Here is a 27,147-nt window from a genome sequence, read left to right as displayed (position 1 = left end):
GATACAATTCAAAGTACTTGTTCTCACCCACAAAGCTCTCCTCCAGCATTTCTGTCTATCGGCCTAACCGACCGCTGCGCTCTGCAAACGACTTTCGACTAACCTCTGCACTAATCCGTACCTCCCACTCCCGACTCCAAGACTTCTCCCGTGCTGCGCCAATCCTCTGGAATGCTCTACCCCAAGCTATTAGGACCATCCACAATTTGCATAGTTTTAGGCGCTCCCTCAAAACACATTTGTTCAGAGCGGCCTATCACGTTCCCTAATCAGTCATTTTATGTTTGTGTGTGTGTAGCCCATTCACTATCTCCATCTACCCCCCACTCCCTGAAGATGGCTGGACCATCATTGTAAATACACACCTGTACTTTGTATCTCCCCCACCTCATTGTAGATTGTAAGCTCTCACGAGCAGGGTCGTCTTATTTTGCTTTATTACTGTATTGTTAACATTGTTACCTATGACTTGTGTTTGAAACTGTTAAACTGTAAAGCGCTGCGGAATATGTTGGCGCTATATAAATAAAGATTATTATTATTATTATTATTAAAGCTGGGGCTGCACAGAAACTGGTAACAAACTGCATAACCAAAAACCTGCACAACTAATTTACGGCTGCTGTTTAAGGAAAAACCAAAGCTGTCAACTAGCCGACAGGTCATGTAGAACAATTATTGATAGTCTGGTGCGACGTGCTACCAACAGCATAGATCCAACGTATATAGGTACCCGTGTGACTGTGGCAGTAGGTCACATGTGATACAGTAGGAAATCATTGGATGCCATTTCGCATTCCAAGGCCGCAATGCAATGTCGCTGTAGTATAGTACCAGCACATAATAGTGGTAAATCAGGCTGCATGTTGGAGATTGTGAAGTGGAACCTCACTTTTTGGGTAGTGTTTTATAGGCCTAAATTCACACAACTTTCCTATGTCACATCTCACTAGTAGAGCTGAGCGAATTTTTGGATTCTGAATTGTCCATATTGGTACCTGTATTCGTGCCTAATTTATGTTTGACGATCGGTTCCGAACATATTTGGTAATTTCTACTTCCATTGACTCTAATGATGTTCGGCTATGTTTGACAAATATTGCAACAACAATATTCACTGCCGATCGTATTCGGAACTGAATCCGAACAAATTCGCTCAGCTCTACTCGCTAGTCACACAACTTTTCCTAGTGGCATGCCACCAATGTACATGGTTAATGGAGATGGCCAAACACATGAAACAAATATTACCTAGACTAGCTGTACCCTCTCTCCCTCTCCAATCCCCGATTAGGAGAAAGAATTGATAAAACCTAACACTCTGTTGGTGAAGCATCCAGGTCTATTGGAAGGAATGGCTATCAATAACCTTAAAGGAATTTGTCACCAGATTTTTGCTATTCCAGGTGCAAAGCATGATGTAGTCAGACCCTGATTCCAGTGATGTCACTTACTGGGCTGTTTGGTGCAGTTTCTCAGTTGCTGATTTCAGTTCTCTGCCGAGCTCGGTCACCCTGCCCACCACACTGGCAGCTTTCTGTGTACACTGTTCATAGGCAGAAAGCTGCAAATCTGCGGGGTTGGGGTTACATAGCAAGAGGACTACATGGCATGGCATAACTAGGCCACTAATGGTGATTTCCTGCTGATTAAACAGTGATTTTACTGAGATGCCAAGCAAACCAGTAAATGCCAGATCCCTTCAGTAAGGGTCTCTGTCCGTACATTATGCTGCTCCTATTACGTAGCAAAACCTGGTGACTGATTCCTTTCCATAAAGTTTTCAGTGTAATGTTGTGTCCTACAGCTTTATGTATGCATTATATTTACTTACCAGGTTTTTATTTTTTATTATTATACAGGCAATTGAAGACGAAGGCGGAGATCCTGAAAATATTGAGCTAAATTCTGGTGGTGATACTCCTTCGAGGAAGCATATGAAGAGCAAAGGTGTGTACCACTGTTAAACTTATTTTTCCCTGCCAGTCACTGTATTCCTGGCCTACTCCAATTTATTAAACTGGCCTCGAGTTAGACTATGCAGAGCTCCAACTTGACTTTTAACTTTAATAAATCATGTTGACTTTTTTTCCTCTGATCCCACCACTATTTTTACTCGTATTGACCAGAGATGAGGCAAACAAGTCTATACACTTCACACCGCTTGTGATAAATGCTCGTAATGCTGCTAGAGGCCATTCAGGCTGTGTACATGATCATTTCTGCTCCGTGGATGTTTTCCCATAATTGAGTGCTAGCTGCAGCTGCTCTTATTTACTGCCCAAGGGTATTTCACACACCCAATGTATGAAAATGTCATAAATTTCAACTGTGCTTCATAAAGTATTTTGCAAGTGTCTGTATGAGTATGGTATGTTTGATTTAGAAGCTGATCTGTTTCAAAATCCTTGTTACGATCACAAAAAGTGCTTTGTCAGGTTCACATTTGCTTTGAACGCTCAAGACACTTGTTCTTTTTTTTGTAGAACGAAAGGGCTTTTATGGTATCTACATACCCTTATTTCCCCCATACCAGAAGAATAAGCGAAGTCCCGGTTAACCCCTTTAAAGGGATTTTGTCACTGTTTTGAATTAATATGGTCATACAGGTTGTGTATAACTGAAATTGGTCATATCTGTATACCTCCTGGATGATGGCTTGTTCAATAAGTCCTCTTTTATAGCTTCGAATGCTGTAGATAAGCCCCTGATGGTGGTGGCCGCAGTTTATAGGGCCAAAATGAGGTGACTGATTCCTTTTAAATAACTGTGTATTAAAAATACCAAAATGGATCTAATAATATTAAATCAGGACAGCCCAGGGTCATAAACATATGACTTCAGTCAAGTATAATCAAGTTTTTTACTAAAAAAAAACCACCCAACATTTTTTAAGATAATAACGTACTTGTACTTAGTCACCCTTTCTGATAGCGGAGGTTGGCACCCTTAGGGATTATACATGGCGTCTCTGCTCAAGGTAGGCTGTCCCTACCTGACCTCCCTACACAAGCCAACACACAAAGTGCTTAAGTTCTATAGATTGTAAATATCGTCTGGCTTAATTGTTTCAATAAATCTATTGAACATAGGATTCCACAAAGGAGATTAATCTAATGTTAATATCCCTGAGGTCTGTGATTACATGTGAGGTCTGATAAATCGGAGGCGCTGTGAAGTAGTCCAGACCTAGTATATTTATCTGTAATCAGATGAAGTGCAAATGCATAGAGACAAACCACAAATGAGTAGACAAAGGCTATCAACCTTAATCTGCAAAATTTTTGACCATAGAGATATCACTCCCAGTAGTATCTATTGCATATGTCGTGCATTACCGGAATCTTAAAGGTGTATCCACAGGAGGATTCATTCATGCAAATAGTGCAAGTCACCACTGGTAATATCAGTTACATGTAACAGACGAACAAAAAATGCCAATCTGCATATACCAGATATTGGTAGTATCACAAAGGTATATCCAAAGAATGCACAATAGATGGATGCAAATAGTGCCATGCTATATCATATGTCCGTCATATGCAACTGATGTGGATACGTCTTTAGGATTCCGGTAATGCACGATATATGCAATAGATACTACTGGGAGTGATATCCTCTATGGTCAAAAACTTTGTAGGTTAAGGTTGATAGCCTTTGTCTACCCATTTGTGTTTTGTTACTATGCATTTGCACTTCATCTGGTTACTGATAAATATACCAGTCTGGACTACTTCACAGCGCCTCCGATATTAGATGTAAGAGGTCTGATATCCCAGACCTCAGGGATATTAACATTAGATAAATCTCCTTTATGGAATCCTATGTTCCATAGATTTATTGAACCAATGAAGCCAGATGTTATTTACAATCTATGGCACTTAAGCACTTTATTTGGGTGTTAGCTTGTGTAGGGAGGTCAGGTAGGGACCGCCTACGTTAAGCAGGGGCGCCTTGTCGAATTCTTGGGGTGCCAACCTCCGCAGTCAAAAAGGGTGACTAAGGACAAGACACCTTCTATTCCCTTAGAAAAGTTGTTCGCTTTTTTTTTTTTTTTAAAGTAAAAACTTGATTATACTTACCTCATGTTTTTAATGACCCTTGGCTGTCCTGATTTATTAAATTCTTTATTGGTATTTTTACTAAAAAAAATTTTTTTGTGGTTTTAAAGCTTTGATTCTCCACGCTGTGGGGCGTACACTGTCAGACTGCTTCCAATTTTTCGTTATACAAGATTTCTCCTCCCCTTCTCTTCAGTTTCCCTTTGACGACATGTGTGTGACCACAAATCCCGCTTCTGCGCATTCTGCCTGCCGTCGGTCCTCTGCACTGTATTAACCTTTACTGTGTGCCGAAGATCATTGGAACCAGAAGTGACAGCGAGTCTCCGGCACCTGCACACATCAAAATTCAAGACCGTTTCCACAGAAGGGCGGAACAGTGCAGAGGAGCGACGGCAGTTAGAATACTCAGGCGAGAGATTTATGGTCGTGTACATGACGTCAATGGGACACTGACATGAAGGGGAGGAGAAATTTTGTATAATGAAAATTGGAGGCAGTCTGATCTTCTGGGCAGCGTACACCCCATAGCCTGGAAGATCAAAGCTATAAAAGATAACTTTAACTGAGCAAGCCATTATCAGGAGGCATGCAGGTAGGACTAATTTCTTCTGTATGCCCATATTAACTAAAAAAGCTCAAAAGGGTAACGGATTCCCTTTAGTTCTATCATCCATTAACACTGCTAGTATCTTATCGTGTACTGAGTCGTTAATTGGTTATGTTTATTTTACAACCACTGAAGATTTATCAACCAGTTACAATTTGTGATTGTCCGTTTCAGGTAAAAAGCTGGAAGCTGATGAGTCTGGATGTGAAGCGTCCATGGAGGAAGATGCATATAAGGTAAAATGGTGCTGCTATTTATCCCATGATGTAGGTTGAAGGATGATCACCTTGTCTGCTGATCACCCATAGTTCTTTCCGCATTGCAACAGTAAGTCCAGAGTGTAAACTGGTTATTAGCGCATTTATTCTTCTACCTATGCAACAGCAGGAACAGCCGGCCTCCCATTGGCTCATGTCTGCTATTAGAAAAGTATTTATATTTTAAATAATCATAATTATATTAGTAGAAAGATTTAGTATCGGACTGTGAGACAGAGCAAGTATAGATTAGCAGGTAAGGCCATGAAAACCCCCGAAAAGTGCAAAAACATTTTTATTCTAGCCACACATTAACATTTTTCTGCTTCAGATCTCTGCAAGTTCACAGCAAAATATCCGTGTCTCTTAAAGGTTTGGATTCACTGTGATTTTGTCCCTATACACTGGATATGTAAACCTGTGGCATAATGAGAGATCTTGTCAAGCCCAGAAACACCTTTTACCTGTAGGTAAAGGTGTATGAATAGAAAAAAAAACCCTTCATTTTCTCCCATTTAGCTGCTGCTTAGTAATCCAGCATTTAAAATGCCTTTTTTTTTTTTTACCTGCAGTTTACCCCTATTTCTGCAGATAACGTGGTTCGGGACATGACCAGTTTCTCTTTAACATGGTGCAGATTTAGAAATCCCCAGTATGCTCTAGTGTCCGTGCAGACTTTCACCAGCACATGATTTTGAATATCAATTCACGTGTATTGCACTGTAGTTTGTGGATTTTTATTAAATCTGCACCACAAACTTGGAAGTGTAACTTTTTCCCCCTCCCAGGTGCACGAGTGATTGTCATCTAGCACCCTTCCCCTTCCTTTCCCCTTTTTAAAGGGAATGTCAGCAACATTTTACTATTTAATCTGAGTGCAGTGTAATGAAGAGCAGAGAGCCTGATTGTAGGATGTCACTTTGATCGGCTGTATTATAGTTTTATTACAATCAGTGTTTTATCAGCAGGAGATTCACAAAAGGACTGAGTCTCGCATGCAGTCCAGCTAAGTCTACGTTCACATTTGCGGTCTGCGCCGCAGCGTCGCCGCATGCGTCATGCGCCCCTATATTTAACATGGGGGCGCATGGACATGCGTCGCACTTGCGTTTTGCACCACATGCGTCACTGCGGCGCACGCGTCCGGGCGCAGAGGACGCAGCAAGTTGCATTTTTGCTGCGTCCAAAATCAATCAAAAAAAGGACGCATGCGGCGCAAAACGCAGCGTTGTGCATGCGTTTTGCTGCGTTTTTGTTTGCGTTGTGCGTTGCGGCGCCGCGCTGCGGCGCACAACGCAAATGTGAACGTAGCCTAAACTCTGTAACCCCCACACCTACCACTTGGCAGCTTGCTGACAATATACAGTGTACGCGTGGAGGGGGAATATACACAGCGCTGCTTTCTGCCTCTGCTACATCTGCAGCTGAGAAAATAGAGATTCTATCAAAGCTGCACCAAGCCGCTCATTAAGTTACACACGCTTGGAATCAGGCTCTCTGATCCTACATTATACAGCTTTCCATATACATAGCAAAAACCTGATGACAGATTCCCTTTAACCCCTTCCCGACACTGGCAGTGCCATGATCAGGAAGGACTTTCCAACCAATGCAGTATGTATACATCATGTCATTTGTGCGATCACCTCAGTAGTATATAACAAAACCTGGCACTCAACTTGTATGCAAGTGGTTTTGTTTTACAGCAACAAAAACGTTTCGGTCACAGATTGACCTTCATCAGTTACGTTTTGTGAGCAGTATACATGGGAGGCCTATAGTATTAGGCAGGTATTGTGGCATATCCTTGCTCCATGTAGGGAGTGTATGCAGAGAAGCGGCCCTTGCTGTGCAGCAGTAGGACGCGGTGTCCACCGCTTGTCTGCGGTGGACACCGCGTCCTACGGCTGCACAGCAAGGGCCGCTTCTCTGCATACACTCCCTACATGGAGCAAGGATATGCCACAATACCTGCCTAATACTATAGGCCTCCCATTTATACTGCTCACAAAACGTAACTGATGAAGGTCAATCTGTGACCGAAACGTTTTTGTTGCTGTAAAATAAAACCACTTGCATACAAGTTGAGTGCCAGGTTTTGTTATATACTACTGAGGTGTTGCATCCTACCTGGGCACCACATCCTAAGGTTGTGCACACGTTTACCTACCACATTTGTGCGATCACCATGACTAAGCGCATGGTGATCGCATGAAGGTGTCTGCTGTTTCTCACAGCAGGGAACACGGAGTCATAGTCAGAGGGCAGCGACACCCCCCCCCCCCCCCCCCACCTCGCAGCTACCATCGCTGTGATTGGCTGTTCTATTCTGAGCAGCCAATCACAGCGTTTTCGGTGTTTCAGGCAATGAAATTGCCTGAAATACTAATGTCGAGCCTACAATTGTTTCCGTAACGGCACCGATCATAGGCTGTTGCCTAGCAACGCCTGTGTCCCCAGTGCCAGCTCTGATTAGAGCGATCGACTATCGATTGCACCAATCAGAGTGCACAGACTTTGACCCCACAGTGATCACCCAGTACTTTAGCATTCTAGCTATGGACTATGGACTTGTACACCGCAGTCACTGTATTGTTCTGTGTGCAGTGCTGGGCCTTGTGGTTCCGCTGACTTTTTAAAGCCTGTGCCTTGCTGCTGCTAAGGAGGAAAGACTTCTTGATCCTTCCCTGATCTTTCCTAATCCATGCCAATCCAACTCTCCCCTGCTGCTGAGCACTGATCAGTATTTGATCGCTCTCTTTTTGGGCAGCTTTTTTCTTTTTTGTGTGTCCTGCAGCCACTGAGCGCTGATCACTGAGTCCTGTCTGTCCTCACTGTTTTCCACGACTTTTTTTTTTTCATCCCTGTTTGTTTTTCTATCTCTCCCTCTCCCCATGCACCACTGTGTGTGCATCTTACAGCCGCTGATCATACACACGCCACTGATTGGCAAGGGCTTTTCCTGTCTTTTTTTTAATCCTCTTTGCACCACATCTGTGCCTGCTTCCTACAGCCTTCGAGGTCTGATCACTGACGTACATCAGTGATCGCCTCTGGTGGTGGTTGTTTTTTTTTTCTCTAGTCACCTTCCACGACGGCATATGGAGGTTGCCTCTTTGCCCTAATGGGGAACAGGAAATGGAGAGGTTAAAAGGCCCTCCCACCTCCCTCTCACCAGTGTCTTTCCTGTTCCCCATGGGACAGGAGAGGTTTACTCTCGTATGCAGTGGTGGCCGGTGACTGCTGCATCTAACAAGCGTCGGCTTGTGTGTAACCGGGCAGCATGGGGTCGTATCTTACCTCCCCTCTTATGCTGCTCCCGTCGCACCACGCTGCGGTGTCCTCGGGACCTGTGCCTAGCCTTCCCGCGCCCCCGTGAGGGCAAAGCAGGCTAGTGTTTCCTGACCGGAGTCCTCCTGGAGCTCTCCGGTCTCTTCCCCTCCAACACGCTGCTGGCAACCCGGAAGTGATCGCGCGCGTCACTTCCGGTCCTTTCTGCGCTCCCTGGAGGCACTTCCGCCGGCGGTGTCTCGTGCAGGACGGCGTCCTCCACGCTGGACCATGGAGGGGAAGAGGTGTATCCACATCGCTGGGGGCAGGTGCATACCACTGTGTATAAAACCTGCCAGAAAACGTCGCAGGTAAGACTGTTCCTGTCATGGAGAGCGTTACCTGCCCTGCGCTTGCAGAGCCCAGCGCTGCCCCTGCCACAGTAAGTGCCGCAGGGACAGGGGTCCTTAGATAGTAATTTGGGGTATCCTTGGTCACTCTCTCTCTCCCCTCTCATTGCAGGGAGAAAGGTCTACCCCCAAAACTACTGTTAAAAAGAAGTGTGCCATCTGTAATATTAAGCTGCCACCTTCATGGGAGAAAAAACTCTGCAGGACCTGTACTGACAAAGTTGTCAGGGCAGAGCAACCTTCTTTGCTAGAGGAAATCCGGTCCCTGGTCAAGCAAGAGGTGCAATCCTCCCTAGCAGCCTTTACCCCTCCAACCCCTCCGCCACCCCCTCCGCCACCCTCTCCAGCCAAAAAAAGGAAGATCCAGGAAGAGGATTCTGAATCTGAGTCAGACCTCTCTTATGCCTCATCCTCAGGTCGTCAGGAGGAATCTGCATCCTCTATTTCATCTGAGGCCAGAAAATATCTCTTTTCTTCTGACTGGATTGAGGACTTAGTAGCCGCAGTACGCAGTACTATGGGGCTGGAGGAGGAGCCAGAACCTCAGTCCATACAGGACCAGATGTTTGGTGGCATAACCTAAGGGTAAACGGGTGGGGTTTCCAATCCACCAGAATATTTCTGATATGATTGACCAAGAGTGGGAATTACCTGAAAAACGCCTCAGTACTCCATCCGAGATGAAGCGTAGATTCCCCTTAGAAGGCGAAATGACCAAATGGGATGTCCCTAAAGTTGACTCTCAGGTGGCAAGAGTGGCTAAAAGAACGGCTCTTCCATTTGAAGACTCGTCGCAATTAAAGGATCCGATGGACAGGAAGATTGAGAGTCTATTAAAGAAATCATGGGAGACCTCCTCGGTAGCCCTCAAAGCTAATATCGCATCAACATGCGTGGCTAGAGCTCTATTCCGCTGGATAGGTGAACTGGAGTCTCACATATCCCAGGGCACTTCAAGAGCTGAATTATTAGACTCCCTTCCTAGTCTCCTTAGAGCCACGGGTTTCCTAGCAGATTCTTCGATGGAAACTATCAGAATTGCTGCAAGGTCGTTAGTACAGACTAACTCGGCCAGAAGGGCGCTGTGGTTAAAAATGTGGTCTGGTGATATCACCTCCAAAGCCAAGTTATGCGCCATACCATTTAAAGGTAACTACGTCTTCGGGCCTTCTCTTGATGACATCTTGGAGAAAGCAACCGATAAAAAGAAAGCCCTCCCAGAACAAAAAACTCCCAAAAAGAAGTTTTTTCGTCCCTTTCAGGCCCAAACCTCTCAGAGAGGGAAAGGCAAGTCCGGGAGGTGGAGTTACCCGAAGGGAGGGGGGAGAAACATCCTCATCCCTCAACAACAGCAGCAGCAGTCTCAACAGGAGAAACGGTGACTTCGAACCAGTGGGGGGGAGACTTTCAAAATTTTACTCCCAGTGGCAAAACATCACCTCTTGCCCCTGGATCCTCAATGTCATCAAAGAGGGTCTCCTAATAGAATTCATTTCCTCCCCCCCACGGGGTCTAAAACTCACGTCCCTACCCTCCCTGAAAGATCACTCAAATTTGGCGTACGGTCTCAGAGCCTTAAAGATGTCAGGTGCGATATCCCAGATACCAGAATCGGAGAGGGATCGCGGCCACTACTCTCGCTTATTTCTGGTTCCCAAGCCATCGGGCGAGTCCCGTGTCATTATAAATCTAAAGAATCTCAATCGGCATATAAAGTACCGAAGATTCAAGATGGAATCAGTGAAGAATGCCATCCCCTTGATAGGTCCACGCTCCTTCATGGCCACTCTCGATCTGAAAGATGCCTACTTTCACATCCCCATTCACCAGAGACATCGCCAATACCTCAAATTCGCTGTGCAGAGAGGGCGTCTGATAGAGCACTATCAATTCAACGTCCTCCCATTCGGAATTTCCTCGGCTCCAAGGGTATTTTCCAAAATAATGGGGGAGGTAGTCTCCTTTATCCGGAAGCAAGGCGTCTGTATAGTGCCGTACCTAGACGACCTTCTGATAATAGCTCCTTCCAAACAGGCCCTGGAGTCTCATGTATCCAATACTCTCGAGATACTGACATCTCTTGGATGGGTGCCGAATCTGGAAAAATCTCACCTACGACCCTCCAAATGCAGGAAATTCCTGGCAGTTCTCCTGGACTCGGCAAGACAAATGTCCTTCCTCCCAGTGGAACACCGTCAAACCCTTTTATCAAAGGTCAAAACGTTCAGGGACACCAGATCCCCTACAATCAGAGAAGGCATGTCTCTTGTAGGCTCGATGACAGCCTGCATTCAATCGGTACCATGGGCCCAGGCCCATTCCAGAATTCTTCAGGCACATATCTTGTAGAATTGGGACGGTCATCCCAGTTCTTTAAACAAGAGATTGTACACACCAGGTCGTGTCAAGGCCTCCCTGGCATGGTGGATGTCCCCAAAAAATTTACAAAAAGGGGTCAGCTGGACGCAAGTCCCACTGACCACAGTAACAACGGACGCCAGCCAGAGAGGCTGGGGGGCCATGATAAATCACACCCCTTTCCAAGGTCTCTGGGACCAGTCAACAAGCAAGAAATCTTCCAACTACAGAGAGCTAAAAGCTGTAGAAGAAGCCCTACTAGTAGGAGGTCATCTGATCAAGGGACATCACGTTCGGATATATTCGGACAATGTGACCACGGTGGCCCACATCAGACATCAGGGCAGTTCAAAAAACAATTCCCTGAAGAATATATCTGCCCGGATATGCTCCTGGGCAGAAAGACATCTCTTATCTCTGACAGCGGTTCACCTGAAAGGCTCGTCCAACATTCAGGCAGACTATCTAAGTCGCCAAGACATACATCCGGGGGAATGGTGCCTGAGCAACCGAAGCTTCGAGATGCTGGTGAACAAATGGGGTCTCCCAGAAATCGACCTCTTTGCATCCAGCCGAAATGCGAAAGTCGAAGCATTCTTCTCTCTGAACCCCAGGGACGGCTCCAAAGGAGTGGATGCACTGGTCCAGAAGTGGAATTTTCGGCTGGCTTATGCGTTTCCACCAATCCCAATACTGGCGAAAGTCTTACAGAAAGTGCGAGAAGAACAAACGCCTACCATATTGGTAGCTCCACTGTGGCCCAAGAGGAGTTGGTACAACCTGATAGTGGACCTTCAGGTGGATGGGCCGCTCCACTTTCCGATAGAAGAAGACCTTCTTTCTCAAGGACCAATCCATCTCCTAGATGCCCACAAGTGGAATCTGGCGGCATGGCTACTGAAGCCCAAATATTAAGAGCCAGAGGACTATCAGAAGCAGTGGTTTCCACACTTCAAAAATCTAGGAAACCTGTAACCATTGCAATATATAATAAAATCTGGAAGAAATTCTCATCCTTCTGTCTTCCTGAGGTGCCGGATCCCTTCAACCCGAATATTTCAAAAATTCTAGACTTTTTGCAAAAGGGCTTAGAAATAGGCCTCAGGCCTAGCACCTTAAAAGTCCAGGTGTCCGCCCTCAGTTCAATATTTGATCAGGATCTGGCAAATCATCGCTGGATCAAGAGATTCATGATATCAGCTTCCAGAATGAACCCTAAGAAGCAAATAACAGTACCACTGTGGGATCTCAACCTAGTATTACAGGGGCTTACAGGTCCCCCCTTCGAACCATTATCCTCCTGCTCCCAGAAAAACTTAATCTACAAAACAATTTTTCTAGTGGCTATTACATCAGCAAGGAGGGTGGGAGAATTACAAGCTCTCTCAATAAGAGAACCATACCTAACCATTCGAGATGACTCTATAGTACTGCGCCTAGACCCTTCCTTTCTTCCAAAGGTCGTATCGGACTTCCACCGCTCCCAGGAAATTATTCTACCTTCTTTTTGCCAAAATCCTGCAAATTCCAAAGAAGAGAGATTCCATATGCTGGATGTCAGGCGCACTGTATTGTTTTACTTAGAACAAACCAGTTCTTACAGAATTGACCACAATCTATTTATCCATCCATCAGGACAAAATAAGGGAAAAAAGGTAGCCAAAAGTACTATTGCCAACTGGATAAAGAAAGCAATAGCGGAAGCATACCTTGCTCAAGACAAAACTCCTCCAGTGGGAATCAAGGCTCATTCGACTAGATCAACCTCAGTCTCCTGGGCAGAAAGAGCAGGTGCATCAGCGGAGCAAATCTGCAGGGCAGCCACATGGTCTTCATTGCATACTTTCTCCAGGCATTACAGATTGGATGTAATGCCCAACAAGGATTTAGCCTTCGGCCGGAAAGTACTCCAGGCCGTTGTCCCTCCCTAGCGCCAATCAGTTGGTATTCCTCCATATGCCGTCGTGGAAGGTGACTAGAGAAAATAGAATTATTCTTACCGTTAATTCGGTTTCTAGGAACCTTCCACGACGGCGCTAGTTCCCTCCCTATACTCCTGGATTTAAATCTGGGATTCAAGGTAAACCGGTGCTATGGTTTTCAGTTATAAGTCACTGGTGAGAGGGAGGTGGGAGGGCCTTTTAACCTCTCCATTTCCTGTTCCCCATTAGGGCAAAGAGGCAACCTCCATATGCCGTCGTGGAAGGTTCCTAGAAACCGAATTAACGGTAAGAATAATTCTATTTTTTTTTTGTGCGAAAGAATTGAACAAAAAAAATTTGGATTAATAGGACTAGATGAGGGACAGTAAAAATATACAGTAGTTATTGGCATCTACTGCAGTATCTTTTACTGAATTGAGTCTGGGTTAGTGTCAGTGCAGAAGTTATTCACATTTGTGTGTACATTCTAGAACAGTCAATAGCTGACATAAAGGTGGTCGGCGTCTGGTTGGTGTTCTTAAAGAAAAAAAAATTAGGGACAATAAAAATATACTGTAGTAGTAGTGGGCAACTAATAGAGTATTTTTAACTGAATGGAGTCAGGTTTAGTGTCAGTTGTGGGCGCAGAGTAATTTTTTTTTGTTTGCTTTTTACGTTTTTCTTTCTGTATTTCCCCCCTTCCTCTTCTTGGTCCCACTCATCCCAAACCCCGGTATTCATCGTGGTCGGTGTTTGCTTTCCCTTCGTCCGAGACCGACATGCTGGGTGCACACGATGCGGTGTTTGACGTTGTGCAAATACGCAGCGTGAAATCCGCAGCAATTACTGGTCCTGTGCACATCCTAAGTGAGAGGGTCCCACCTTCCTTTATTTTTCGTCCTTGTCCTCCCCTTCCTCTAGTGATACTGAACCACCACGCAGACACCTCAGGACAGAAATTCGGCGCCCTCTGTTACGGACCTCGCTCCATCCCAAAACTTGAGCCACAGAATCCTGATTTTGTGGAGCAATCTGGAAACCAAATTTCACACCACTGGCCTCACCGAAATTGACTTTTTCAAAGTCGTCTTCAATGACAATTGTGTAAAGCTCATGGTGGCGCAGAATTTTTTTTTTATCCCACTTCATTTGCCAACTGGACCCTTATATACACCGTAGAAATGAAGTTTTGTGACCTTGTTCTTCATATGGGGTTGGTAAAGAAGCCAGAAATTTGGCAATATTGGAGTGTTGACGTTTTGTATAACACTGCACCCGTCCCGCATGGCTATGCCCCGAACACACTTTGAGGCCATCCTCAAATCAGTGGGAACCGTTGAAGCGTTCCTGATGAGCTATTAGCTCATAAAGTGAACACTGTTCAGAATTGTAAAATTTGTCCTGGTCATGAAGGTGTTAACTGAGAACTGGAACTAAATCTTTTTTTTTTTTTTCTCAAATGAAACTAGATGTTTTTTGAGAATTTTTTTTTTTTTTTCCTGATATAAGTAAAATCTTAATTACATTTGTCCTTGCTTACGGGTCAAGGGAGTACTACGCTGCTTATAAATATCAGTGTTTTCTTTTGAAGCTTGTTTCGCTTATTACACCACAAGGAACATTTGGTATTTTAGGCTGGGGCTGCACGGCAACGTATATTGAGTGACACTGAAATCCCAGCGAAACATTGCAAGATTGGAGCTAATGGCTCCCTATGATGTTTCTTTGTGACGGACATTGCATATGTTACCCAAAGTGCTGTATTTTCAGTCACTACTTGTAAGGCCTCTTTCCGTCTTTCTTTTTCCGTCACAATGCGTCGTTTTGTGGAAAGGAAAAACAAAATGAATCCAGCAAATGTTTCTGCTGGATCCGTTTTTTTTCTCACAGACTTGTATTAGTGACGGATGGCCTTCTGTTTCATCCGTCGTGCGCTGGATCCGTCATAAAATTGCTGTCCGTCGGGCGGAGACAACGCACATAGAAACGTTTTTTGTGTACGTCGGATAATCGCTCAGCGATGTTGCTGACAGTCAAAAGCAGGAATCCAGCGACGGATGCTGTCTATTGAAACTGAGCATGCGCGGAAGAATTTCCCGTCAGGGAAATTCTCGCTCTCTATGCAGCATCAATAGTAAAAAGATAAAATGTTAAAAAAATAATAATAAAAAAACCTGATATTCTTACCTTCTGGCGTCCCCCGCAGCCTTCGCGATGCTGCCGGCAGCTCCCGTTCCCAGTGATGCCTTGCGAAATAACCCGATGACTTATTGGTCTCGCGAAACCGCTACGTCATCACGGGTCATTGTTTCGCAAGGCATTACTGGGAACGGGAGCTGCCGGCAGCATCGGGAAGGCTGCAGAGGGCGCCAGAAGGTAAGAAATTTTTTTTTTTTTTTTTTTAAACATTGTTTGTGTTGTGTAAGCGTTTTTCGCAGCGGAAAAACGTGGCGAAGATGCATAAACAGTGTGCGCACATAGCCCGGAAGGATTCATCAAAAAAACGGACCCAGTGCATCCGTTTTTTACAGTCTGCACAGGATTAGTGATGAGCGAATATACTCATTACTTGAGATTTCTCGAGCACGCTCGGGTGACCTCTGAGTATTTTTTTAGTGCTCGGAGTTTTAGTTTTTCTTGCCGCAGCTGAATGATTTACATCTGTTAGCCAGCATAAGTACATGTGGGGATTCCCTAGCAATCAGGCAACCCCCACATGTACTTATGCTGGCTATCAGATGTAAATCATTCAGCTGCGGCAAGAAAAACTAAAACTCCGAGCACTAAAATATGAGTCCCTTACGACAGACTTCAATATGACACGCAACTTTGGCTGTTTTATATCCAGCGTCATCTGACAGCAAATTGCACAGGTGTTTTTTACACGGGCACAAGTCACCGGGTCGCTCCAGCCTTACTGTTGCCCTTGATTTTGATTCTCTGGTGCAACGTAAACTGAGAACATATGTCATGAACTAATGAAATCTGCTAATAAAGATCGGTATTTTTGTGGACCTCTGTGGCTCTCGTTCCCATTTGTATCTTTTCACTCTGATTATTTTTTTGGGGTCCTGTGCTACAGTTAGATTCCATCACGCTTCTAACTAGAATATGACTCCTTGTTTTCCTTTAAGGCAATTCATTTTTTGTGTGATGGACATAAATATTATTGGTAATTTCTTTGTTGGCCTAATGATGAATAAAGCCTTTTTAGGAGATAATATACAGTGGGTACAGAAAGTATTCAGACCCCTTTAAGTTTTTCACTTTGTTTCATTTCAGCCGTTTGGTAAACTCAAAAAAGTTCATTTTTTTCTCATTAATGTACACTCTGCACCCTATCTTGACTAAAAAAAACCAGAAATGTAGAAATTTGCAAATTTAATTAAGAAAAACTGAAATATCACATGGTCAGAAGTATTCAGACCCTTTGCTCATACTCTCCTATTTTAGTCACATTCTGTCTTTCCTTGTAATACTCCTTGAGATGGTTTTACTCCTTCATTGGAGTCCAGCTGTTTAATTAAGCTGATAGGACTTGATTTGGAAAGGCACACGCCTGTCTATATAAGATCTCACAGCTCACAGTGCATGTCAGACCAAATGAGAATCATGAGGTCAAAGGAACTGGCCAAGGAGCTCAGAGACAGAATTGTGGCAAGGCTCAGATCTGGCCAAGGTTACAACAGAATTTCTGCAGTACTCAAGGTTCCTGAGAGCACAGTGGCCTCCATAATCCTTAAATGGAAAAAGTTTAAGACCACTAGATGTCTTCCTAGACCTGGCCGTCCAGCCAAACTGAGCAATTGTGGGAGAAGAGCCTTGGTGAGAGGTAAAAAAGAACCCCAAGATCACTGTGGCTGAGCTCCAGAGATGCAGTAGGGATATGGGAGATAGTTCCACAAAGTCGACTATCACTGCAGCCCTCCACCAGTCGGGTCTTAATGGCAGAGTCGTCCAACGGAAGCCTCTCCTCCGTGCAAGACATATGAAGGCCCACATAGTTTGCAAAAAAAAAAAAAACACATGAAGGACTCCCAGACTATATGAGAAATAAGATTCTCTGGTCTGAGACGAAGATAGACCTTTTTTGTGATAATTCTAAGCAGTATGTGTGGAGAAAACCAGGCACTGCTCATCACTTGCCCACTATAATCTCAACAGTGAAACATGGTGGTGGCAGCATCATGCTATGGGGGTGTTTTTCAGCTGTATGGATAGGACAATTGGTTGTCATTGAAGGAAACATGAATGCGACCAAGTACAGAGATATCCTAGATGAAAACCTCTTCCAGAGTGCTCTGGACCTTAGACTTGGCCAAAGGTTCGCTTTCAAACTAGACAATGACCCTAAGCACACAGCTAAAATAACAATGGAGTGGCTTCAGAACAACTCTGACCATTCTTCACTGGCCCAGCCAGAGCCCTGACCTAAACCCAATTGAGCATCTCTGGAGAGACCTGAAAATGACTGTCCACCAACGTTCACCATCCAACCTGACGGAACTGGAGAGGATCTGCAAGGAAGAATGGCAGAGGATCCCCAGATCCAGGTGTGAAAAACTTGTTGCATCATTCTCAAGAAGACTCATGGCTGTACTAGCTCAAAAGGTGCTTCTACTCAATACTGAGCAAACGGTCTGAATACTTACGACCATATGATATTTCAGTTTTTCTTTTTTAATAAATTTGCAAAAATTGCTACATTTCTGGGGGGGAGGGGGGTCAGTCAAGATGAGGTGCAGAGTGTACATTAATGTGGAAAGAAATGAACTTTTTTGAATTTACCAAATGGCTGCCATGAAGCAGAGTGAAAAATGTAAAGGGGTCTGAATACTTTCCGTACCCACTGTATAATACAAACACTACAGGATTCTCATTCAGAGGCGAGTGTTTCTCAGCGTTAGAGGACGTTGTGTGCCCGTTTTCCTTGCACACATCTGCAAGATATTGGTTTGTATGGGAGGACTTGTTAATACGTATTTAATTCATTGGTGAAGTTGGACGAAAGCTAAATTCACATGGAATACTGATGACCTTGCTTGTTGAAGTCCAAGACTAAAGACTACCCCTTTAATGAAGTTAATAGCATGATTGCTTAAGACCGTTACTTGAATTTCTAAGGAAAATCATCAGTTTATTGCCTGATAAATCATTTTAAAACTCAACTCAAATCCGTAGTGTGGTGTTGCAGAGTTTCTCCTAAGCTTGACCGTACAGAGCTAATGGTCAGGGGTACAATGGCTAGATCACTGGCTAAGTAGACCAGGGGCTCCTAACTGATGCAGCCATGATAAAGATGGTAGTGTCCCTCCTTATTCCAGCTGTGTGTAACTGGCTAAAATGGTATGGTGCACTTACTGTAAATTACACCTCTGTATCTGCCAAGTGAGCCTTTCCATAGGATACAAACCATATACGCTGGCAAACAGATTGCATACCCATTCACTGAATGGGTGCGCCTGTCTTGGAGCATTACAAGATTCATATTGTTTGCCTTTTTCAAAAAAGGATTTTGAGCTGGAATCTCAAGATTTAAGTGATCAAGATGCTAATGATGAAGAAAAGGATTCTGACGAAAATGAACAAAGTGTGAAGGATGACTCTGTGCTACCTACCGAAGACAAGCAGAACACTGATACGCATCCAGACTGGGAAACTGAGCAAGAACCTCAAAACCAAGTATGATGAGTGGTTACCTTCCAATCACAATGTAGAATTTTGTGTTAGTTGCAAATTGAGTTTCAGATTAGCTGTTGGACTCTGATGGGCCTTCCTTATTACCTGCTCCTATCAGGAGATGGAAGGATTAACTCTCTTCTGCTGGGATTGGCTCTGTGGCTCCTGCTTTTCATTTATTGTGCTCCGCTTCTACATGCCTCATTGATCTTTTAATTGGAATAATTTCATACTTTCATTTAAAGTGACTTTTAAAGTTTGATACTAATGAAATTCTACAAATTATTTCAATCAATTTTAACTGAATAGAATTTTTACAGGAAATGTATTTGCATCATGGTGCTTTTTTTGTGTACCTTTAGTGTGCTAAATATCTACGATTTAATCAGAGTAGTGCATGAGCTTTATTCACCGACAGACTGCTTACATAATCTGTTTCAATAAAGGGTGGTGTAAGTATAGGAGATAAACGCTGCTAAATTTAATACCTTGTTTGAGTAAAATATTTAGCAGGACCTTCTTGAACCTAAACTTTTACACGCTAATTATCTCCAATAGAGTAATTAAAAAATAATAAACTACATTTTATTCAGCGCTGCAGCCACCATGCTATGTTTTGGCCAGTTTACCATGCCCAAACTGGTGAAAGGTCCTTTTTAAAAGATCAATATACATATACCCAGACTCATAATGCAAAATGCCCAGGAACCATATCCTGGCAATTATATATATTATCTAAAATGTACTATCTGCGCTGGATGCGGATTTTAACCCCATACGAGGGCCAAAGATTGGGGAAATAACAATTAAAATGCCAAAAACACTGACCACAATATGTAAAAAAAATCAAAAAAAAAACGATTAATGAGCGTTGCTTATAAGTACTCAGCCACTGGTATGGTAACAAACAGCAAAGTACTGTATTTTCCGGCGTATAAGACGACTTTTTAACCCCTGAAAATCTTCTTAAAAGTCGGGGGTCGTCTTGTACGCCGGGTATCGTCTTGTACGCTGGGCATCGTCTTGTACACCGGGCGTATATGGCGGGGGGGTGGGGGGGAAGGAGTGGTCCTGATGACGACGAGGGTGCGTCTCACAGGAAAGTGCGTGGAGTATCCCCCAATACCTCATTGTAGCGCTGCAGCGTGGGGTCTCTGTGCTGGGAGCGGCGGCTGCTGCTCCTCTTTGTGCCGCGTGGGTGCTGTGCTGTGGGGCGACGGCTCCTCTTCTGCAGTGTGGGGCCTCTGTGCTGTGGGGCGGCGGCGGCGTATCTTCATGCAGTCAGTCGGGGCTCCTCCGGCATCTCCTTAAAGCCCGGAGGCCCCGCTGGCAGCTCCATTGCTGCGATGCGGTGGCCTCCGGGGAAATGGCCGCTGCTCAGATTCAGATCTCGTCTCCCGAGATCTCGGGACGAGATCTGAATCTGAGCATGCGCCGCCCCTAGCGGCCATTTTCCCGGAGGCCACCGCATCGTAGCAATGGAGCTGCCGGCGGGGCCTCCGGGCTTTAAGAAGATGCCGGAGGAGCCCCGCCTGACTGCATGAAGATCCGCCGCCGCCGCCCCACAGCACAGAGGCCCCACACTGCAGAAGAGGAGCCGCCACCCCACAGCACCCACGCGGCACAAAGAGGGGCCGCCGCTCCCAGCAGAGACCCCACGCTTCAGCGCTACGATGAGGTAATGGGGGATAGTCCACTCACACTTTCCTGTGAGACGCCCCCTCGTCGTCATCGGGACCACTCCCACCCAAAAGGCACATTAGACACCGGCCCTATAAGACGACATACGGCGTATAAGAAGACCCCCGACTTTTAAGAAGATTTTATATTTTAACTGGAAAAGTTGAGGGGTCGTCTTATACGCCCAGTCGTCTTATACGCCGGAAAATACGGTACCAACCCACAGCCTGAAAATAGTACAGCCGATATTGAGGGAAATGACAAAAACGTCCAGTAGCAATTACCTGGTGCAGATGGAATGATAGTGCAATGTCCTTTGCTGTTCAGTCCGTCTGTATTGCAACTGAATCCCACCGCAGTATGTCTTGTGTGATGCCTTCTGAGGAGAGAGCTCTGGGCACTGCCCCGGCCGGCGGCAGAATGCCCTGCACTCGCTTCCTCTGTGGAGTGAGATAGCGCTGCTGGTTTGAGCCGTTAGGTTCTCTGCATCCCTGAAGAAGGAACACGTCTGTTTCCGAAAGGCGTAGGATTTGATCCATCGCACCTTCCATAGCCAAGTCACGTGAGTCACCGTGACGTCACGTAAGGTCCTGCAGATGCAGAGAACGCTCATTAATCGTTTTTTTTTGTTTGTTTTTTTTTTACATATTGTGGTCAGTGTTTATGGCATTTTAATTATTTCCCCAATCTTTGGCCCTCGTATGGGGTTCAAATCCGCATCCAGCGCAGATAGTACGTTTTAGATTATATTTATAGACATTTATACAGAGGGTGTTACAGTATTAATATCTGCTGCAGGACGCACTTGGTCTGAAGCGCTACTGGCATCTATATACTTATTTTGTAGTAATTATATATATTACTCCAAACTAATGCTTACAAAATAAGGAGAAAAACCGGAGCATTCAATATTAATATAAAAGATGTACAAAGTTTATTGAAAAAATTAAGCATGAAACACACATACATAAAATCAGGACACCAACAGCTAGTCTCCCGTGAAACACCCAGTATCATAAATAATGACTAACCCATAGTTAATCATACATGGATAGGAGGGTATACCACATCCGTAACCCACATAGGGATCAATATATTGTGCTGTCAGTAATCAATACATCATGTCCACAGAGGTCAATAGATCCAGGGTTTGGAGCGGACTATGGTAAAAAGCCCCCATAACACAGTAATTATGACATGCCAAATGGCGTACAAAGTTGTAAAGGGAATACCATATTGGCCCTCAGGAGACAGACAGGAGACAGACTCAATTGGGTGGCACCTTGACGCACGTTTCGCTCCACTGTTTGCTCGCTTTATCAAGGGGAAGTGACTATTCAACAGCTCGTAGGACCTTTTATCCAGGAAGTTGCGGTCACACGAGCACCACGTGACCGAAATGTCAATTAGGCTACATCCAAGCGGCGCATGCGCCTGCGGTCCCCCACACCGCAACCACCCCATCCAGCCAGGATCCGAAGCCGTGTGAGTGGGAGCACAGCGTAACCATGACTCCCAGTCACCGGCCGCGGAAGATGTATGCCTTTCAAATGTGCTACCAAAAACAATCACATGGCCTCTAGAAGGCAACCGGTAAGGCCTCTTTCACACTTCTGTTTTAACAATCTGCACAGGATCCGTCAAATTGTTGAAAAGATGGATCCTGTGCAGATTGTAAAAAAACGGGTGCACTGGGTCCGTTTTTTTTACAGACCCGTTGAGGCTATGTGCACCTGTTATATATGCGCCTTCGCAGTGGTTTTCCGCTGCGAAAACGCATATACAAGACAACCCATGTTAAAAATAATGAAAAAAAAAATCATGATATTCTCACGTTCCGGGCGTCCGTCGCAGCCTTCATGATGCCCGTGACACTCGCTATGCTCCCGTTCCCAGTAATGCCTTGCGAAATGACCCGATGATGTAGCGGTCTTGCGAGACCGCTACTTCATCTGGGGTCATTGCCGCGATGCGTTACTGGGAACGGGAACATCACGAGTATCGGGAAGGCTGCGAGGGACGCCGGAAGGTGAGAATATCAAGATGATTTTTTTTTTTTTATTGTAATTAACATCTTTTTACTATTGATGCTGCATAGGCAGCATCAATAGTAAAGAGAGAATTTCTCCCTGGCTAGAAATTCTTCAGCGCATGCTCAGTTTCAACAGACTGAACCCATCGCTAGATTCCTGCTTTTGACAGTCCGCAATGGATCCTGCGCCCATAGGCTTCCATTATAGCCAATGACTGATGGTGCAGGATCCGTCACTGAGCGATTTTTCTGACGTGCACAAAACGTTCCTCTGTGCGCTGTCTCCGCCTGGCGGACAGCGATTTTACGACGGATCCAGTGCACAACGGATGAAACGGAAGTCCATCCGTCACAATCCGTCGCTAATACAAGTCTGAGAAGAAAATGGATCCAGCAGAAACATTTGCTGGATCCGTATTTTTTCACAAAATGATGCATTGTGATGGAAAAAAGACAGAAGTGTGAAAGAGGCGTGGACTCATAGACAGTGTCGGTGACTGGGCTGTTATTGTACAGCAAGCCTCTCCTTCCTACATCACTGGAAAAGATTCCCAAAAAACTGAATTTATTTCTTTCAATGGAATTACGCTTTGAAGGAAGACCTGGTTACTAGAGGCCATAACGCGTTCTGTGATCAGCAAAATGTTTTTCTAAAGGGAGTATACCTTGTAAATTAGTAAAACAATGTGATAAAGCAAATGGTGGGAACTTTTAACATTCACTATAAATTTTGCTCAATATTAAAACTGTGGTCAAATTAAGGATACACACATAAAGACATAGTACAAATGTACCTGCCCATTCACAACCAGGTATATGAAGTACCTACAAAGATTTAGTTGCCCACCTAATGAGCAGTATTCCACTTATCTTGTATATGGAACAGAATCCAGCTAGCACATTACTAACTGATTTCTATGCCTCAGAATAAAACGTGTCGTTGAGCACTATTTTAGTGGCAAGATAGGGAAATACCAGTCTCTAAAATAAATATACGTACAATAGCACATTGAACCAATTGGTAAAAAATATATAATGTTCTCACCCACATTTTCAAGTGTGGGAGGTATTATTGTGCCAGTTACAAAGTGCTCTATGTAGAAGAGAAGTGGAATACTGCTGTATCCCATTAATTAGGTGGACAACCTTTCTATTAATATTTGTAGGTACTTCATACCTAATTGTCAATGTGTTAATACTAGTGATGAGCGAATATACTCGTTACTCGAGATTTCTCGAGCACGCTCGGGGGTCCTCCGAGTATTTTTTAGTGCTCGGAGTTTGTTTTTCTCGCCGCAGCTGAATGATTTACATCTGATAGCCAGCATAAGTACATGTGGGGATACCCTAGCAACCAGGCAACCCCCACATGTACTTATGCTGGCTAACAGATATAAATCATTCAGCTGCGGCAAGTAAAACTAAATCTCCGAGCACTAAAAAATACTCGGAGGACCCCCAAGCATGCTCAAGAAATCTCGAGTAACGAATATATTCGCTCATCACTAGTCGATACATTTGTATTCTGTGTTTGTCATGTTTTAATATTGAGGTAATAAGTGTTTATTTTATTATTCCACTAATTGCTATATCGCGTTTTGAGCAGTGGGCTATTTCCGTATCAATTTTAACCCCTTTACCCCAAAGAGTGGTTTGCACGTTAATGACCGGGCCAATTTTTTCATTTCTGACCACTGTCCCTTTGAGGTTATAACTCTGGAACGCTTCAATGGAAACCGGTGTTTCTGACATTTTCTCGTGACATATTGTACTTCATGATAGTGGTAAAAATTTCTTTGATATTACCTGCTTTTATTTGTGAAAAAAAACGGAAATTTGGCGAAAATTTTGAGAATTTCGCAATTTTACAACTTTGAATTTTTATACAATTAAATCAGAGATATGTCACACAATACTTAATAAGTAACATTTCCCACATGTCTACTTTACATCAGCACAATTTTGGAACCAAAATTTTTTTTTGTTAGGGAGTTATAAGGGTTAAAAGTTGACCAGCAATTTCTCATTTTTACAACACCATTTTTTTTTTAGGGACCACATCTCATTTGAAGTCATTTTGAGGGGTCTATATGATAGAAAATACCCATCACAGTAAAGTGACAGATCGCTGATCTGACACTTTGCTGTGCACTGTGTCAGATTAGCGATCACACAGGCACAGCTGGAGGCTTCCCGGCGCCTGCTCTGAGCAGGCGCTGTGAAGCCACCTCTCTGCAGGACCTGGATGCAGCCCCTTGGCCATTTTGGATCCGGGGCTTGCAGGGAGGAGACGCTCGGTACAGGGTGAGCACATCGCCTTGTACCGATCGTCTCAGGGAAGCACGCAGGGAGCCCCCTCCCTGCGCGATGCTTCCCTATACCGCCGGAACACTGCGATCATGTTTGATCGCAGTGTGCCCGGGGGTTAATGCTCCGGGAGCGGTCCGTGACTGCTCCTGGCACATAGTGCCGGATGTCAGCTGCGATAGTCAGCTGACACCCGGCCGCGATCAGCCGCTCTTCCCCCGTGAGCGCGGCTGATCGCGCTGGACGTACTATTCCGTCCTTGGGAAGTAGGGCCCACCCCACATGGACGGAAAAGTACATCCAATGGCAGAAAGGGGTTAATACACAAAAAATTTAAATTTAAAGGGAAGGTGCCGCAAATTTGTTTTTGTATTAAAAACGATTGTTTATATAAACAATTATTTTTAATGCAAAATTAATTTTTTTTAACTTTAAGATCTTTTTTATTATTAATTATTTTTTCAGCCACTGGGCGCCGCCATTTTGCTTTGCAGGAGTGTAAGAGTCCCAGCACGACACTTACACTCTGAAAATACAGCATCCCTGGGCATAGGAGGGTGCGGTCGGGAACCGACCCCATACCTATCATTGTGCTGCTCCCTGCTCTGATGTGGCCACGCCCCCTGGGCTGTCTCCACATCACAGCAGAGGCAGGAGGTCGGCGCCATCTTTCTTCAGCCCACAGTGGAGTGTACCTGTGAGCCGTGCTGTTGGAGGGGCAGCTGTCTCCCCTTCACACTGTCAGCGGCCATTCCCTATCCTCTTCTCTGCTGTCTGGTGTGTGATCTCTAGAATCCCTAGAGATAATGAAGTGCTGCGGTCTGCAGCCACTGATCTAAGGACATCAGACCGTGTATCTATTACTATACTGTGTGATACTGACTGCTGAACCATGCATCTAATCCTATCCTGTGTGATACTGTGCTGAGCTGTGTATCTAATCCTATCCTGTGTGATACTGACTGCTCTGTGCATCTAATCCTATCCTGTGTGATACTGACTGCTCTGTGCATCTAATCCTATCCCGTGTGATACTGTCTGCTGAGCCTTGCATCTAATCCTATCCTGTGTGATACTGACTGCTGCCCAGTGTGTCTAATTTTCTCCTGTGTGATACTGACTGCTGAGCCGTGCATCTAATCCTATCCTGTGATACTGACTGCCGCTTTGTGTATCTAATCCTATCCCGTGTGATACTGACTGCTGAGCCGTGTATCTAATCCTATCCCGTGTGATACTGACTGCCGCCCTGTGTATCTAATCCTCTCCTGTGATACTGACTGCTGAGCTGTGTATCTAATCCTATCCCGTGTGATACTGACTGCTGTGCTGTGTATCTAATCCTCTCTTGAGCGACACTGTCTGCTGAGCTGTGTATCTAATCCTCTCCTATGAACTCCTCTCCCCCCTGCATGTCTTTCCCTATTGCACACACAGCTCAGTGCGTGCGATAACAGGAGCTGCGGGGGTCATGCTGTATTATGGCATTATGTGTGATTTATATGACTGTATTATGTGATCTATATGGCGGTATTATGCTTGATCAGTATTGTGGAATGATGTAAAAGCTATATGACGGTATTATATGAACTATATTGTGGGATTGTGTGATGTGGCGGTATTATGTGAAAATCATATGGTGATATTGTGAGAGACTTGTGGCGGTATTATGTGAGACGTATGTGGTGGTATGTGTGATCTATATGACGGTATTATGTGAGATGTATGAGGCGGCATTGTGTGATCTATATGGTGGCACTATGTGTGATCTATATGGTGGCACTGATCTATATGGGGGCACTGTGTGTGATCTATATGGGGGCACTGTGTGATCTATATGGCGTCACTTTGTGTGATCTATATGGCTGCATTATGTGTGATCTATATGGCGGCATTGTGTGATCTGTATGGCAGCATTATGTGTGATCTATATGGCGGCATTATGTGTGATCTATATGGCGGCATTATGTGTGATCTATATGGCGGCATTATGTGTGATCTATATGGTGGCATTGTGTTATCTATATGGCGGCATTCTGTGTGATCTATATGGCGGCATTATGTGAGAACACTATGGCAGTATTATCTTCAAAAAGGGGACCCATTCTAGGGTGGTTCTGGCTGACCTCCTGCACACAGGTCTGGGGTAATAGAGGGGGCAGCATGACCTCCAGTTAGTGGAAGGCTGGTGAGGCAGCTGAAGAGAGGGGTCTCATTTTTATTGTTACTATATGGCTACATTTCCCCCCAGCGTCACCCCGTACTGCGCCTGTTGCCTCGCTTTCACACATCGCCAGGACAGGATGGAGAAGACAGGATCTGAGGAGGGGAATGGGGTCTTTGCATGCAAAGTCTGGATCAGAACAGGCCATCAATCCACAGAAATGTTTCCTGGCTTTCTGTGAAGCAGACGGTCCATCCATGTGTATAAGACAGCGCTCTATGTACAATCCCTGGCTGCTCCACGCACCAAACAGGGTGCCCAACCATACACCAGCACACTGCTCTACTTAAATACTCTCTGCTGCTGTCACCCTGCTCCCTCCACCATATATCTCCCA

The 27,147-nt window shown here is 44.7% G+C and overlaps 1 protein-coding gene across 15 annotated transcripts in view; it reads left to right on the top strand.

Annotated features, from left to right (window-relative positions):
• Nucleotides 1–27,147, top strand: part of SLTM (SAFB like transcription modulator) — a 133,188-nt gene that overhangs the window by 37,416 nt on the left and 68,625 nt on the right. For 8 of the 15 annotated variants that reach the window (XM_077263843.1, XM_077263846.1, XM_077263840.1 and 5 more), the window contains exons 2-3: nt 1,863–1,950; nt 4,846–4,907. In XM_077263843.1, coding sequence (XP_077119958.1) covers nt 1,863–1,950; nt 4,846–4,907 — 150 coding nt within the window. Of the gene's footprint in view, nt 1–1,862; nt 1,951–4,845; nt 4,908–18,399; nt 18,571–27,147 lie in introns of all 15 variants that reach the window. The other 7 variants (XM_077263836.1, XM_077263839.1, XM_077263834.1 and 4 more) reach the window with 1 other exon arrangement.

This window comes from Ranitomeya variabilis, chromosome 5, assembly GCF_051348905.1.
Source record: "Ranitomeya variabilis isolate aRanVar5 chromosome 5, aRanVar5.hap1, whole genome shotgun sequence".
NCBI lineage: Eukaryota > Metazoa > Chordata > Amphibia > Anura > Dendrobatidae > Ranitomeya > Ranitomeya variabilis.
The sequence above is the reverse complement of the archived record's forward strand: the minus strand, read 5'-3'. Positions and strand labels throughout refer to the sequence as shown.